Consider the following 16,578-nt stretch of genomic DNA (forward strand, 5'->3'; position numbering starts at 1 on the left):
CAGAGATTCAGTGATGCCAACTCTTTGTTTTTGGTAGCCCAAGGCAGGTTATGGGTGCTACCATACTGAGCTGCTGTCTAAAATCCCAAATTTATTAGTTTTGACCATAAATGGGAATTATGCAAACTGGTAGGCAATGAGTAGTCTTAAAGGAAGCAGCAGAAAAAATTGGACTCTTTGGGGGTGGGCCCATTGTGTTGGAAGTTGATTTGGTTCAACACTTATTCTCCCTGCCCCTGCATAAAGAAACACTCCCTTCTGTAATGTAGATAAAAAGAATAAAATCCCTCCCAATCAAAGAAATGATTTTCCACTGGATGCTGCTGAATTTACCAAGTTTCTTCCAGCTCCACAGGGCTTGACAGCAGGGCAGTATTCCTAAAAGACAGACAATAATTGTAGTAACTAGATTGACTTGGACATCTTTTGTATATTTGGAAATTTTCTTGGTACTACTAAGAGACTTAGAGTCTCTTTTGCAAAGACTCTGTTAAGTTCAGAAGCACTATTGTCATTTAATTTCTTTACTGAGGGCAGGGTAGGGAGAGTGCTGTGGGGGCTTACACGTGAATGTAAACCCATTTTCTCCTCTCTCCCTTTCCTCTTTGTGACCCATATTCAAAGTATTCAAAACCCCACTTTTCCCCTAATAATACAGTTCCCGTGTGGTCTGCAGAAGAACAGGCTGAGGATTAACAGCTCATTTTCAGGAATAAAATGATTCAGCAAAAGAGGAATGAGATACAGACACATTGGGTGTGTTGGATCTCCTATTAACAGTGGCAATACTTGCACAAAGGAGACATTTCTCCTGCCAAGCACTTACTTTCTTCTTAATTCTCTTCAGGATATCTTCCAGGTCATGCGTGGAAAGAGATTGTTCCAAAAGCTTTTTAAATTTTTGATTACTAAGCAACATCTTCACCATCTCCTGTCCATAATGCCTAAGGAAGGAAGGAAGGAAACCAAAGAAAAGTGAAGAAAGGAAGAGTCTTAACAGAAGAGGCTGATGCCTTAAACTCATTGGGTGCAAGGTTTGCATGAGAAGGTGTTACCTACACTCAGCAAAGAGGGAGATTTACCTCACTTGACACTGCACAGTGCTGTCAGCTGAACACAAGAGGCAAGAGGAGAATGTGGGGCAACAGAAAAATACCATTTCTCTCTGAAACTTGGGGTGTGCTTCTGTGGGATCAAAGGACCCCAAGGCAAACACATCTGCTTTGTTGTCAGAGCCTATTAGCAGTCTTCTGCTGCCCTTGCACATCCATTTTCGTTTCTTTAACTGGCAGGGAAGCCAGGAGAAAACACCTCATCCTTGCTTTTGATTATTCTATACTATCTGTATACACATGGGCAGCTAGTTGCTCTGGTGTTCTTGGCAGCTATTAATGGGAATTTCATCATCAAAGGAAGGGGATTTTGGTGGCTTGGGGTGATTTTGCCACTAGGAAACCACAATTTTCTTCAAGAAGAAATTTGGAGGTCACTGAGCCACAGATAATAGCACTCTAGAAATCTGCAGAAGAGGTTTAGAAAGACTGAATACATTGGCTAAAGACCTCTAAAATATTTCTAGGGAAGTCTTAAGTTAATGAGAAACAGATGTTTGGGATCCTTCAGTGATGAACATTAGCCTACTCTTGGCTTTCTCTTGTGCGCCTAAGGCTAAACAAAACTGTTGGACTGGCTAATCAGAGCTCTTGTGATCTCAGTAAAGAATCTTTCAAGTCACAGGAAGTTGGCAATGCTCCTTGCTGCCAACCTCAGGTTACCCAGTACAGTCATTTCCCCAGACAACCCAGAGCAGTGGTCACAGCACCAAGCCTGACAGAGCTCAAGAAGCGTTTGGACAATGCTCTCAGGCACATGGAGTGACTCTTGGGCCGTCCTGCACATGGCCGGGAGCTGGACTGGATGATCTACATGGCTCCCCTCCAACTCTGCATATTCCATGATTCTATGCCCCTTAGCCACACTGTGAGGTCACTTATTATTGCCTTGAGTTTCCACTCTTTCTGGTTTTAGCTTAAAGCCAAACACAAAATGGTTTTCCTGTTTTAGGAGGTGAAAGAAGATCATTACCTCGTGTCCTTGTGACTGTCCTGAGCGAGTGTCCCTGCCACCTGTGCCAGCCTCTCAGCCCTGGGTGTGCCTGCAAGCTTCGTGACTCCCATTTTCTCCATCAAGGACAGGAGGAGTTCGGCCGTACACTTCCGCGCCGGGACGTAGCGGCTCCTGGGAAGGAGAGAGCAAACCCTGGGACACAGGGAGAAGGAGCAGCAGCAGCACAGGCCTTGGCCACAGCCTGCTCCTTGTCCTTGCTGGGGGAAGGAGCCTGGCTTCTCCCTGCAGCTGCAGACACCTGTAGAAGGTTCTGTCCTCAGATAAACACAAAGTTAGCATTGTACAGAAGGGCTGTCTGCATGGAAAACGGAAGCATTCAGTCTCCCTGCACTATAGGATGCTCAATTTCTTTCCCGAAGTTTACTCGGAGAAAGATTAAAGTAATAGATTACATATGAATTATTTAGAAATTAAGGACAATTCGTGCTGACCCATCAGAGGGCACCCACCACCCAGAGTTGCAGCAGGATGAGGCTCTTTCCACCCATTCATCCCCAAATCTGCAGACCCCTGAGAAAACACAAATGCAGAGAAAACACGCCGTGGGCTGTGAAGTTGTGGAACACCCAGCAATGCAGCCTGTTTCTTTTGTAAAGCTTGGCAAGGGACACGTCCGAGTGTTTTACCCTATTCCAAAGCTGAGGAAAGGGTGGCAGTCAGTTTAGCCAGCTTGTCCTATTCTAGAGACTGTCTCTTGGGAACTATCAGGCCCAGCACCAACACTTAAGGCAGCATTTTCTTCAGCTGTCCCATGGCACTCAGCCAGTGAGGGTGCCTGGAAAGTGCTTCATCGTCTCAGGGCTAACATGAAACATCAGTTTGAATAGAAAGCAGAGCTCTAAGGCCAGGACAGTCACACAAGACTCCTCTTGGCAGGAGCCCTGCTGTGCGGGCTGTGCCACACCCAGCACATTCTCCCTGATGTGCTCCATGCCCCAGCAAATACTCTCCTTATTTCTCAGAAAGGAGAAATGAGGTTGATCAGAGAATCAAGTCACTGAGTCCACAGAAGATGCAGGATACAGGGCCCTTCCCTTCCACCATTCCTGTTCTCTCTGTCATCCCTTCCCTCACCCACACACTAGAAGGTCAAGAGTATCACAGAAAGAAGAAGAACCTACTTGACTCCATTGTCCATGAGAGCAGTCATTGCTCGTGTAGGAGTCACGTTCTCTATCATCATGCCCAGGCTCTGACAGGCTGCCTTCTGAATAAACTCTGGGGAGTTCCGCAACATGTGGAGAAGGACTGCAGTAATCTGATCCACCTCGGAGTCCATGTCCTTCCCCATGATCGCAAAGAGCTCTCCCAGAGTGACAATTGCAGAGCAGGACACGTTGGACCGGAGGTTGGTCACCTGGGGAAGTCATGAGGGGGAAACATAAGCATCACCTTGACAGGAAAACCAGTTTCCTTAGACAAAACTCCCAAAAAATCACAACACATCCCACTGTGTATAAAAGCACAGTAGGAGCAGAAGAGCCCAAGCACAGAAAGGCACTTACTCTGGCACCACTTTCTGGCCACACACCTGCTTACTGCAGGCATGAAAAATAGGCTTCACTAAAGTGTTCCACTTAACCCTTCTATAATGTCTACTGCTTTGATTTTAGGCCCTTTTATTTGAAAAACATAGAAGCAAAATAAAGGAAGGGCTGCTTTCAAACCATAAAGGCACAAGTCATAAAGATAAAACAGTCAGATGCTCCTGTTCAAAAAAGCAACACCTGTAGTTGAAGCACCCAGGCAGAAAACAGAAAACACAGGCTCAGGTCTACAGACTCATTTGCAGTCTTCAATTACAGCTTGAGCAGAGATTGGGACTCGGGTATATCATGTCATTAGTGTCTCTTTTCTGCCTTGCATTATAATGGTACCTCACTCACAGACAAGTGTCAGATACCCATCCTGCCAGTAAATACAGCTACATGTACACACAGATCCTACAGATAGCTGACAGACACTAGAAATAGAAGGTCTAAAACCAGAAATGAAGGCAGTCCCTGAGCACACATGGAGATGAACAAGCACATATTCTACTCTACAAGCTGTATATCAAGTATGGGGGACAATTCAGAGCAATGTTCTCACCTCTCTGGTAACTGCCAAGCAAATCTCACGAAGTCGACAGAGCAGGACTTGTGAATGGGACTCAGCCAGCAGTGTGATGTTCAAGAGTCCTTTCTTCTTCCGTTCCCTGAAAGGCAAGTACAAAAAAGATTGATTTTTCTCTCTACCCAAGCACTTGGCAGCACCCTCTGAAATCACCAGGCTGGCAGCTCAGTCAAAGCATGGCAGGTGCTTTTCAAGGAGTACTTAATGAAATCGTGGAACACATTGCCACAGGATGCTGTGGCTGTCAAAAGCGTACACAAATCCAAGAGGCAAAGAGAGGGCTTTCAGAGTCTTCATTTGTGACCTTTCTGAAAATCTCTGCTATGAAGTCCCTCTGTCATCACTGCTTCCTAGAAGCTGTGAGGGCAGGCCATGCTGCTGGTTCTTGTCACCTCCCTGTACCTGTCCCTGAGACACAGTCCCATTGGGCTGTTACTGGGACATTTTCCTTCTTTGGCAGCCCCAGCAGGCAGTTCAGCACTGAGAGTCTGCACTGGCACTCTGGAGCTGAGTTTCTACTCCACAGTCGAGGCCTGTGTGTCACCCACTCCACCTCACACATTCCCCAAAAAAGCAGCAGGATGTCCCAGAAGATTAAGATTCCACCCCTGGGCAAGAACTGTTAAAACTCTGGCTTTTCCCAGAACACTCCGACCTAAAACAACGCCCACAACAGCAAAGTGTTATTGAAAAGGGGCAAACAACTCCATCTCTCAGCACTTGCTTTGTGCAGGCCCTCAGCTACAGGAAGGTGTGTGAGGCATCAGGGCTGCAGCCAGGGCTGGCAACTGATCCCATGGGCACCCCTGAGTGTCATCAGGACCCCCACACCTGCAGAAGCTCTCTACACCTCCCAGGGCATCAAAGAGAAATGGGGAAGAGAAAGCAGAAGAGAAAGGGCAAAGCAAAGGAGACTGCACAAGGAGATGCAACGTGGCTAATTTTTCATGCTTATCCCTGTGAGAATGAAGCATCCACCAGTGAGTGGATGCTAACCCAGACATCAAAAAGACAACCAATATCACCTAACATTTGGAAGGGTATCACCTCTGGGCCTCCTTCTGTCTGTGTAGAGTTTTGGGACACATTGTGAGTATTGACAAAACATCTCAAGCCCGTATGACTCCTTGAGAAGGAAAAGTTGAATTGCAAAAGTGCAAGATTCCCAGAGGATTTTATTTCTCTTTCTTTCTCTTCTGCCATGAGCCCTTCAGGAGTACTGGCAGGAAGAGGGACTTGAAGGCATAACTCAGTCCATTTCTCAAAAAGAGGAGCTGCCTGGAGCAGCTTCTGGGACTCGCATGCAGGAGTCCCTGCCATTGCTGTCAGCAGTGGGAGCAGAGAGGAATCTTACTCAGTCCCACTGGGCCAGTGGCCCAAGGCACCCAAATCTCTACACTCAAAACTGCTGCCATCCTGCTTCTGCCTTCAGCCAGCAAAGCATCTCGTCCCACAGCTTTCTCTCTTCCCTCAGCATTTCCTTTGCAGCTCCATGGAGCAGCAGCCAAAGCCAGGAAACAGCATGGACCTGCTGCAGTTGGAGCAGTGCTGCAGAGCAAGGCCAAGAAAAGGCTGCTCTCCACTCTTTATCCTCTCACAGCTCCACAGTGGTTTCAGCAGTGCCCTTTGGCCCTCTGGGCTCTCGGGGCTCAGAATCACCAGCAAGACTCTCTTCTGACCGACCTTAACGCCAAGAGGGACACAGAGTGATGGGGCCTTTCTTACCAGTCGTCGCTGCCCAGCAAGGACAGTGCCTCCTGCAAGGCCTGCTGTGGGTCTGAAAAGGCTCTGTCCTTCTGCCTGTGCCCACGGAGTGGCTCCTCTCGGCGCAGGGCACCAGTGGCTGTCTGCGAGGTCACTGCAAGGACAGGGTCGGCCATGGGCGCTGCAGGCCCGGGCAAGGCACCCGCCATGGAGCGGCCTGCAGCCCATCTCCCAGCCAGGGTTCCCTGTGGCACACACTGCCACTGGGGCACAGACTTCCCTGCTCTCTGGATCCTGGGGCTCCCTGCTTTCTCTCAGCCTCCCCAGCAGGGCACAGCTCCAGGCTAAACCTGACAATTGCCCCACAGCCCCAGCTCCAAGTGCCACAGGTGCCACAGCCAGCGGCAGGTTCCTGAGGCCGCAGAGCTCCCACTCCCTGCCAGGCAGTGCCAACAGCAGGACTGGCCAGCCCAGGAGGGAACCCCTCAGGTGCCCCTCTTGTCTCAGCACCCTGATTTCCCACAGTCCTGAGGACAGGGGCTCTCGGCAAGTCCCTGAGGAGAGACCTGCAGCTGCCTCGTGACAGCACCAAGCCAAGCCTGAAGAACCCAGCCCTGCTGGGCCCAGCTCAGTCCCCAGGGAGCAACAACCAGGGAACAGCCACACCTGACCCTTCACACCTGACAGTGCCTCTGTTTCCATTGACTTCAAATATTCTAGACTACCAAGCTGGAGTAACTCCAAAGTAGATTTGCTGTTCATTCTCAGGACACACTATGAACCCAAGATCCCATCTGTGCTGGCTGAGGCAGGAGGCAGTTCGTGCTCCTTTTGCAAGGACAAACCCCTGCAGGAAAATGCTGCCACGGAGCAGGCTTACCTGAGGAGCTGCATGGGAAGCTGCCATCTCCATGGAGGGTGGGCGTACTGGGCTGTAAGGGCACCTTGTCCTGCTTTCTCACAACCATTTTCTTCATGGCGCTACCAGGGTCTTTTCTCTGGACACTGGGAGCTGTGCCATTGATAGGTGGTAGGCTGAAGCCTGCAGGGACCAAAGAGGAGCTTGTAAGTGGAGAGTGCTGGACGGGGTGATGATGGAAAAGGCCAGAGAAGTTGCTAGAGCTGGGTAACATTCTTTGTTGTCCCAAAGAACTTCAAGTATAACAATGGCACACTAACATGGGACAGTGATCACAGAATCCCAGAGGAGTTTGGGCTGGAAGGCACCTTTAACCACCATCTAGTCCAACCCCTGTGAGCAGGGACATTGTCTAGATCAGGTTTCTCAGAGCCCTACGTAAACTGGCCTTGAACACCTTCAAGGATAGACCAACAACAGCTTCCCTTGGCAAATCCTGCCAGCTTTTCATCCCCTTCATTTAAAAAAAAAAAATCTCCTTAATATCTAATGTAAATCTGCCCTCTTCTAGTTTAAAAGTAAACTGCAGTGACGCTTCTCCTAAGAAACAAGGAAAACCCAGTATTGCTTTGCTTTTGTTCTCCTGTTCCAGAGGCAGGCAGGGAAGTTACCAAAGTGCAGATAGCCTGGTGTGATGCCCTCGGGCTGAGTGCTGCCCCTGAGGGCCCCGCTGCCGCCCTCGGGCAGCGCTCACGGCCCTGCAGGCTGAGCCCCTCAGCCAGGATTCAGTTGGGAATGCTGCTTGCTCCTGGGACGAAAACACAAGCACTGCCTGGGGCTTCAGCACAGCTCTACAGTGCCAGCTCCTCAGCAGGGAGCGGCAGGAGAAGGATCTCTGGTGTTTTCATCAGAAGGAATGGAATTTTGTTCCTTCCAGGTTGCAGCCTGGTTGAAAAGCATCCTTTTGGCCTCACCTTCCCTGGAGGCTGCTCTCCAGGAGAGAGTCTGAAGCCCCAGTGTACTTTGCAAGACAGAATTTTCTACTCTGAAAGACTTTACAAGTGGAGGTGGGAAGCTAATATTCTGTTACTGACTCAATGAGGCCATGGGCAAGACACTTCATGTCTCTGTCTTTTTCTTTGGGAAACAGAATTAAATCCTAATGCAAGCTTCTTACTCAGATGCAAGCAGAACAGCCCCCCCAGTCTGATTGCAACATTGTGCAAAGGGCAAGCAAGTGGTCAAAAAGGACCACTACAAGTGTAGCCACCACTTACTTGCTTCAGCTGCATCCCCAGGCTCAAATGTCTCTGGAGGAAGCTGCAAGGATTTTCCATTTTGTCTCCTCTTCATCTCTTCCAACAAAATCTCCATTTTCTTCTGCTCTAAGTTCTCTTTAGCCAACCTGCACAATTCAGCGTGGGTCTAGGTGCAATGGAAACACATCACAGACTGTAAGCAGAGACACACCAAGCAGACACAACACCTCATCAGGAGCACAGAGTGCACAGAGTGCCACAGTCTTCCATGCAGCTCCATATCCATTCCAATAGTTTCAGAGGAATGTCTCCCATGCTCGCCTTGGCAATTACACACAGTGAGGTGGAACACTTCACTGCCACAACCTCACACTGCTGCAACTGCAACCTATGTCAGGAAGCCCTGCTTGAAGCATGAAAGTCATAGGAGTGCTCCAAGACAGATGAAGAGCTCACATGACAGTGAGCAGGCAGTGCAGTTCCTACAGGCCATGGCAGAAGAACGAAAACCATGTGCAATACCCAGCAAGGAGGGGGAATGGCTGTTGCTTAACACTCATGGCCAGGAATTGCAGCTGTTTCTCACTTCCTGGCTTCTGAAGGACTCAGCTCTGAAGGACTTGGTCTCTGAGGCCAGCAGACCAAAAGGAGTCTTGTGAAAACAAGTTGCACAAACGCTGATGTTAATGAGCAGAAAACTTGAGAATGAGAGGGCTGTGAGATACAGCCACAAAGGTAACCAGGAAAAAGCAAACTCTCCCATTTTAGTTTGCAGCCTTGCTTACACTCAACATTAGAGTCTTTGCTTCTCTGCATCCAAGGATGCACTTCTCCCACATTCACTGATGTCTAGCATGATCTGCCATTCAGAACTTCTCTAAACCAGCCTTTGCACATAAAGAATGCTTCTGGCATGACTTAGCACCATCTCCAAACCAGTCACCTTGGCACTACTGGAAATAGCCAAGCAATTGCTCTGTAGCTGTCAAATACATTCCCAAGAGAATCCCCATCCCCCAAGGAGTGGAAGATTATGATTTTCAGTGGCATTTTGGGCCAAGCACTAAACAGCCACTGGAAAGGAAGTCTGCTCATCCCTGTTCTTATCCCTTACCTTTCCAAAGCTGTCCCTCCGCTCTTTGTCACTCCTAAGACCAGGACTGCTGGGATGATCTGTCTCCTTGGCCTGACTCAGTGGGAGGCCTGGGAATGAAAGCAAAGGTTCCTGTAAATCTCTGGCACCACGTGTTGGAGGCAAAAGAAGCTTTGCTTTCCTCATTAGATGTGCCCAGTATTCTGCAATCCTGTATTTGCAGGGGACAAAGTGCTCATCCAAAAGTTCCACTTTTGCTCTCCTTCCTCATTCCAGGGGTTTATTCTCTGCTTTCTTTTCAGCAGAGACATCCAAACCCAAATAAACATGACCTATCTCAAAATAAATTTGATCTTGGCTGATATTGACAATTCAAAATGTCCTTAATAGAAATAGCTGATGGCCGGTCATTCTGAAACACTCCCCAACAGAGCTGGTAGAACTAGGAGAACTAATTCTTCACATGGTTTCACAGAGGATAAAATCATGTAGCAGTCAAGCACTATAAGAGGTATACCTGTCTTAAAACTGGATTCTATCACCCTGCTAAATGATTGGGTCAATAACAAAAGAAAGACCAGAAAGGATGAATGACAGAAGTGATTTATAGTCCAGAATTAATCCATAAAAAATGTCATTTACTTACTGAGGACTACCACTCCCTAGCTGCAGTAAGCATTGCAGTTGCATATACACAAGGAGTTATTCCAAGGGTGCCATATTCAGGATGTGGCAGAACAAACCCTGAGCAAAGGGACCAGGTGATCTGATCCCTTTTTCTGCATCAGCAGAATTAGTTCTCCAAGTCTCATCTCTCCTATCATTACACAACCAGAGATGCCAAAGGAACAACAACAGTGTCATTGAGCCTTACAACTTGAAAGCAGTGGATGACCTGGATGTGTCAGAGACTGCATTTTGTCTGGCACAATTCCACCTGTCAGGGATCAGGCAAGGCAGGGACAAGGCAGGAGGCATCTCCTCCCCAGCCTCAGCCTGCAGCACTGACACAGGCACAGACAGTCGCGGAAGAGATTTGTCATTGGGAACCTGCCATAGGTGGCTTTGGGCTTATGCTGTCAGAGGATGACAAACTCACACCCTGCCTAGGCTGCAGCCATTTGGAAGTCTCCTTCTCCTTCACTGGAAAATTCAAAAGGACTTTCCATCATAGGAGGTTTCCCTGTTCCTCCCAGTGCAAAACCAGGCAATATACATGAATCTCCTTCAAATCTCAAGGGATTCAGATCAGAAACTACCCCAAGGAATGGTTTTCTCCTTCAAGGGCAGTCGGAAGGAGTGGGAACATTTCTCATTTCATGCTATTTGGCTTATTTTTCCTATCCCCATTTGGCACTAGAAAAGCTGCAGGGAGATAAAAGGGATGTGCAGGATGGAGAGGAATGTTTCCTTTTCCTGCCCAGCTTATCCAAGAGCCCAAGGTACCCCTCCAGCTCCTTCCACTCAAACATTCACACTGGAGGAATTTTCACTGCACCACCAGAGAACACTCCTAGGGACTGGGCTCTGGGAGAGTCCACTGAGCCCATTAGGAAATTGAAATACATTTAAAGATACCTTTAAATGAATGGGTTTTAACCAAGATTTCCAAATGTCAACTCAGTGTGAAGACTAGAAAGGCCACTTTCGGACAAAATGTGGAATACAAAAAAGTTTGCCTAAATACATGGGACAGCTGACTGTGCCAACCCACCACAGGAGATGGGAAGAGTGAGGTGAACAGTACACTGGAGCCCTGTACCTACCTGCATACTCCAGGGTCTTCTCTTGGCTTCTGTTGCTGGGTCTTGGACTGGAGAAAATGGAAGACAAAAGAACATATGAGGAGCTAGAAAGAGAAGGGAGGGAATGGGCGTACCATGCAAGGGGGCAAAACTTCTTGGCATGGTCATTGTGATGAAGGAGGAATTGCAAAACATAATCCCAAAGATGATTCATTGCCCTTAAGCTTTCAGTTGCTGGAATCGTACAGAGCTGGCCAAGCTCTGGCTGAAATAACAGCCAAGTCCAGCTGGGGACCCATCCTGACATGCTTTGAAGCCCTGCCTCCCCTTCTCCAGCACCACCTCTGCTCTTGGGGCATTGCTCTTGGGTTTGACATTCTGCTGGATCACCATAGATGGGCAAAATGTGGAATACAAAAAAGTTTGCCTAAATACATGGGACAGCTGACTGTGAAAATCACCACAGGACATGGGAAGAGTGAAGTGAACAGCACACTGGAGCAGCAGACACCTTGGCTTACCTCATCTCCTGGGACTCCTGCAATTCCATCTTTGGAGAGCTGTGCACAGACCCAGCTGCACTGCCAACACGGGGAATTCCTGCCTTGCGTAGACGGGGGATCAAAGATTTACCCAATGATCTCTTCGTCATTTCTTTACCAACAGGAGAAGGCAAGGATGTCTGGAAAGAATAAAACACAGTGCTCAGATCAATCATCCACACTTGCCTCCACTCTGCCTCAAGACATTTACACGTGTTCTCAACTGGGACCTGGCAGTAATAAACAAGACAAACTGATGCAGCAGCTTGGCAAAGGATGGGGAATGCAAAGGGAACTGGACAGGGAGAGACCACGTCAAACATTTGACACCTCTCCCCTCATGCTCATTTCTTTGCAAGTGTGGCTGCATTCCCAACTGATATCCACAGGTTTGACATCAAGGTGTTCTGAGGTGCCACTGCCTCCCCTGGCCTTTTGGATGCCATGGCAGTGGGTTTAGATCACTCTTCTCTCCCTGCCCCTAACGTGTCTCACAGCCAGTGCTGATCTCCAGCCAAATCCCCACAAAGCCATTCTGCAGCATGTCCAAACCTGCTTCTCTCAAGCCCCTCATTCCTGCTGCTGCTGCCCTTCCCTCCTACACTTCCCCAGCAGCCTTGCAGCCCAGATGCTGCTGCTGAGCTCTCGGGATGCTCGCTGCTCTCCAGCTCCCACACATCCATCATCTCAGCCTCACTGCCATTTAGGGAGTTCAGCAGAGCTCCCTGCCCTGCTGCTCTCTGCAAGGTCTCTGCCTGCCCAACTTGCTCCAGGGCCCCCATGCCATGGCCAGGAATGGGGGAGAAGGCAGCAGGGGCAGATGCACACCCATGCTTAGTATCCCATCATTTCTGGCCCTGCTAAAGAGCCAAGCCAGGACCTGTTCAAAGTTCACTGAAAGGGTCAGTTCCTGTCAGGGAAGAGGTCTCAGAGCTCTGCTGACAGCACATGAAATGAAAATTTAGCACAAAGGACTTAGCTTGGTCTCCTTACCTCTTTTCCTTTTCCCTCTGCTGTGAGCTCCTGGTTTTTTCTACTCTCCTCATCCCAGCCATTGCCAGCATTCCCAGTCTCCTGCTCTCCGCTGCACATCTTGCTTGGCGTGGCAGAAGGAGAGCTCCTCTGGATGGGGGGCAACGGCTTGGAGGGAAGGAGCATCGAGAGACTTGCCAGGGAAAACCTCTTGGCAAGAGGGTAGCCAGTCAGATCTGCAAAGTGGAGACACAAAATATAAGACAGTCCACAAAGTAAATCTAAATCATCTGAAGCTCCGTATTTCATGGGACAGATTCCTTGGAAGCTTCTAAAGAGCTGCACAGGGAAACATGCTCCTGCCACCAGCAGCTTGAAGCAGACCAGGGGGAAAACCCTGCCCCACTTCCACAGAGCTGCCACAGGAACAGCCTGACCTCTGGGCTGCCCTGGGACAGCAGGGAGCCCAGAGCCCTGTGCTCTCCAGCAACAGCTCAGCTGTACATGCACCCTGCTGCTGCTCTCCCTGCCCCACAGCTGAGCAGCCCTACAGCTCCACGGGGCACTGCCACCAGCACAGCTCATTGCAGGGGCACATGCAGGGCACAGCTGTACCCTGCCAATGTCCACAGCCTCTCTAGGCTGCCACAAGACCCTTCCTCCCAACAGAGAGCGGCCCAGCTCCCACCTCACCTCTGTGTGAGGCTGAGCCACGCTCACAAGGGAAGAAGTGAGTTCGGTGAACTCCAGTTTTTACAATCAATGTATCTAATGGGTGAGGCATGCAAGGGGTGTTTTCATTATTTAGAAGATCTCTCTGCTTTTTCTTTTCATGGAACTACCATGTAGAACTACTACTACTACTACTAGAATTCCTTTGAAATGTATGGAGCTGGCAAACCAGGAGAGAAAGCTTCTACAACTTTGCTTATGTGTTGTTCATTACCCATCCACTACTTTGAAATCCCTTTCCTTCTAAACTGTGGGCAACCCACAGTGGTCAACAGAATTTGACAATTACAACTCAGAAGTAATTGCTTTCCAAAGCTAGAGTTCATGGCCTTTGTTTCAGTAACTCCCACTCAGTTCCAGGTTGGGTTTTATTGCTTCATTGCTTTTCTTTCTCTTCACAACAGAGGAAGTGCTGGCACATGAACAATGGCACCTCATGTTGGAAGAAGCTTTGCAATCCAGGTTACATGACCCCAGTACTCAAGGAGTCTGCATTTCCAGGGCATAAACTGGCCATTCAATTGGAAATTGCCACTTTTACTGTGCTTCATTGCTCCATGGGTTTTTCTCCCTGCGTTCTTTCATGCAGACAACAACCTACCAACATAAAACCCAACAGCAACATAAACATGATCTGCCACAACACATTTCTTATCTTGGCTAATACTGCCAATTTAAATTTTTCTGAATGGGAAGAGTGGAGGGCAGGTGATTCTGAAATGCCCTCCAAGAGATCTCTTAGAAGTAAGAGAACTAATTTTTTACATTATTTCACAAAGGGGAAAATAAAAAGGCAGCCAAGCAATACAAGACAAACACATCTTTTAAAACTGGATACTTTCAGCTGGTATATTGCTCTGAGAGAGCAAAAATATCACCTGCTTACAGAGCAATACTGGTCACTTGATGCATTAAGTATTGCATGTGCATACCAGCAATGAAGGAGTCATTCCAAAGGGGCCATACCCAGCATTTGGCAGAACTAACCCTGAGCAAAGGGACCAGGGGATCTGATCCCTCTTTCTGAATCATTTCTCCAAGTCTCATCTCTCCTGTCTTTACATGCCCATAGATGCCAATGGAACAACAACAGTGTCATTGAGCCTTACACCTTGAAAGCATTACCAGACATAGATGTGCCAGAGACTGTATTTTGTCTGGCACAATTCCACTTGTCAGGGATCAGGCAAGGCAGGGAGAGGGACAAGGCAGGAGGCATCTCCTCCCCAGCCTCAGCCTGCAGCACTGACACAGGCACAGACAGCCAGGGAAGAGATTTGTCATTGGGAACCTGCCATAGGTGGCTCTGGCCTTGTGCTGTCAGAGGATGACAAACTCACACCCTGCCTAGGCTGCAGCCATTTGGAAGTCTCCTTCTCCTTCACTGGAAAATTCAAAAGGACTTTCCATCATAAGAGATTTCCCTATTCTTCCCAGAGCAAAACCATGAATAACCCAGTGCAGAACCAATATCCATGAATCTCCTTTAAATCTAAAGGGGTTCAGACCAGAAAATACCCAAAGGAATGGTTTTCTCTTTCAAAAGCAGGAGGAAGGAACGGGAACATTTCTCATTTCATGCTAAATGCCTTCTTTTTCTACTCTAATTTTGACACAAGAAAAGCTGCAGGGACATAAAAGGTATATGCAGCGTGGAGCGGAAATGTTTTATTTTTTGCGCTGCAGTTCCAGAATCCCCAGGTACGACTCATGCTCCTGCCACTCAACACTTCACACTGGAAGAATTTTCACTGCACCACCAGAGAACACACTCAGGGACTGGGCTCTGGGAGAGTCCACTGAGACCATCAAGGAATTGAAATTAATTTAAAGACTTTTTTTAAAGAATGCGTTTTAACCAACCTTTCCAATTGTCAACTCTGAGTCAAATTCCCAATGGTCATTTTAGGACAGACGTGCCCTGTACATACCTGCATGCTCCGGGGTCTTCTCCTGGCTTCTGCTGCTGGGTCTTGGCCTGGAGAAAATGGAAGACAAAAGAACATATGAGGAGCTAGAAGGAGAAGGGAGGGAATGGGCGTACCGTGAAAGAGGCAAACCTTCTTGGCATGGTCACTGTGATGAAGGAGGAATTGCAACACATAAACCCAAGAGGATGCAAAGATGATGCATTGTCCTTAAGCTTTCAGTTGCTGGAGTCACACAGAACTGGACAAGCTCTGGCTGAAGTAACAGCCAAGTCCAGCAGGGGACCCATCCTGAGACACTTTGAAGCCCTGCCTCCCCTTCCCCAGCACCACCTCTGCTCTTGGGGCATTGCTCTTGGGTTTGACATTGGATGGGCAAAATGCGGAATACTCAGGGGTTTGCCTAAATACATGGGAGACTGTGCCAAATTATCACAGGAGATGGGAAGAGTGAGGTGAAGAGCACACTGGAGCAGCAGACACCTTGGCTTACCTCATCTCCTGGGACTCCTGCAATTCCATCTGGGGAGAGCTGTGCACAGACCCAGCAGCACTGCCCACAGGGGGAATTCCTGCCTTGCGCAGACGGGGAATCAAAGATTTTCCCAATGATCTCTTCTTCATTTCCCCGCCCGTGGAATACAGCAAGGAGGTCTGGAAAGAGTAGAACACAGTGCTCAGATCAATCATCCACACTTGCCCCCTTTGATGCCTCAAGAATTTTATCAATGCTCTTAACTGGGACCTGGTAGGAAAAGTCAAACTGATGCAGCAGCTTGGCACAGGATTGGGAATGCAAAGGGAACTGGACAGGGAGAGACCATGTCCCACATTTCTGAGCTCTCCCCACCTTCTTACTTCCCTGGAAATGCGACTACATTCCCAGCTGGCATCCACAGGTTTGACATCAAGGTGTTCTGGGGTGCCACTGCCTCCCCTGGCCTTTTGGATGCCATGGCAGTGGGTTTAGATCACTGTTCTCACCCTGCCCCTAACGTGTCTCACAGCCAGTGCTGATCTCCAGCCAAATCCCCACAAAGCCATTCTGCAGCATGTCCAAACCTGCTTGTCTCAAGCCCCTCATTTCTGCTGCTGCTGCCCTTCCCTCCTACACTTCCCCAGCAGCCTTGGAGCCCAGATGCTGCTGCTGAGCTCTCAGGATGCTCGCTGCTCTCCAGCTCCCACACATCCATCATCTCAGCCTCACTGCCATTCAGGAAGTTCAGCAGAGCTCCCTGCCCTGCTGCTCTCTGCAAGGTCTCTGCCTGCCCAACTTGCTCCAGGGCCCCCATGCCATGGCCAGGAATGGGGGTGGAGGCAGCAGGGGCAGATGCACACCCATGCTTAGTATCCCATCATTTCTGGCCCTGCTAAACAGCCAAGCCAGGACCTGTTCAAAGTTCACTGAAGCAGTCGGTTCCTCAGAGCTCTGCTGTGTCCTGGGTTGACTATATGATGCTTTTATCCCCAATTGTCTTGTTCTGTTTATACCGAATAATAAG

General features: G+C 48.8%; 1 protein-coding gene across 1 annotated transcript in view; it reads right to left on the minus strand.

The window, feature by feature from the left end:
- Positions 1 to 16,578, minus strand: part of LOC135293239 (TOG array regulator of axonemal microtubules protein 2-like) — an 84,315-nt gene that overhangs the window by 7,162 nt on the left and 60,575 nt on the right. Inside the window, exons 11-24 of the mRNA XM_064407237.1 lie at positions 15,570 to 15,730; positions 15,080 to 15,126; positions 12,438 to 12,652; positions 11,424 to 11,584; positions 10,924 to 10,970; positions 9,179 to 9,267; positions 8,083 to 8,230; positions 6,827 to 6,988; positions 5,968 to 6,100; positions 4,219 to 4,324; positions 3,249 to 3,484; positions 2,086 to 2,238; positions 827 to 944; positions 334 to 378 (exon numbers count right to left, since the gene is read on the minus strand). Of these exons, the coding sequence (XP_064263307.1) occupies positions 334 to 378; positions 827 to 944; positions 2,086 to 2,238; positions 3,249 to 3,484; positions 4,219 to 4,324; positions 5,968 to 6,100; positions 6,827 to 6,988; positions 8,083 to 8,230; positions 9,179 to 9,267; positions 10,924 to 10,970; positions 11,424 to 11,584; positions 12,438 to 12,652; positions 15,080 to 15,126; positions 15,570 to 15,730 (1,821 nt within the window). The remainder of the gene's footprint in view (positions 1 to 333; positions 379 to 826; positions 945 to 2,085; positions 2,239 to 3,248; positions 3,485 to 4,218; positions 4,325 to 5,967; positions 6,101 to 6,826; positions 6,989 to 8,082; positions 8,231 to 9,178; positions 9,268 to 10,923; positions 10,971 to 11,423; positions 11,585 to 12,437; positions 12,653 to 15,079; positions 15,127 to 15,569; positions 15,731 to 16,578) is intronic.

This window comes from Passer domesticus, unplaced genomic scaffold, assembly GCF_036417665.1.
Source record: "Passer domesticus isolate bPasDom1 unplaced genomic scaffold, bPasDom1.hap1 HAP1_SCAFFOLD_93, whole genome shotgun sequence".
Classification (NCBI taxonomy): domain Eukaryota; kingdom Metazoa; phylum Chordata; class Aves; order Passeriformes; family Passeridae; genus Passer; species Passer domesticus.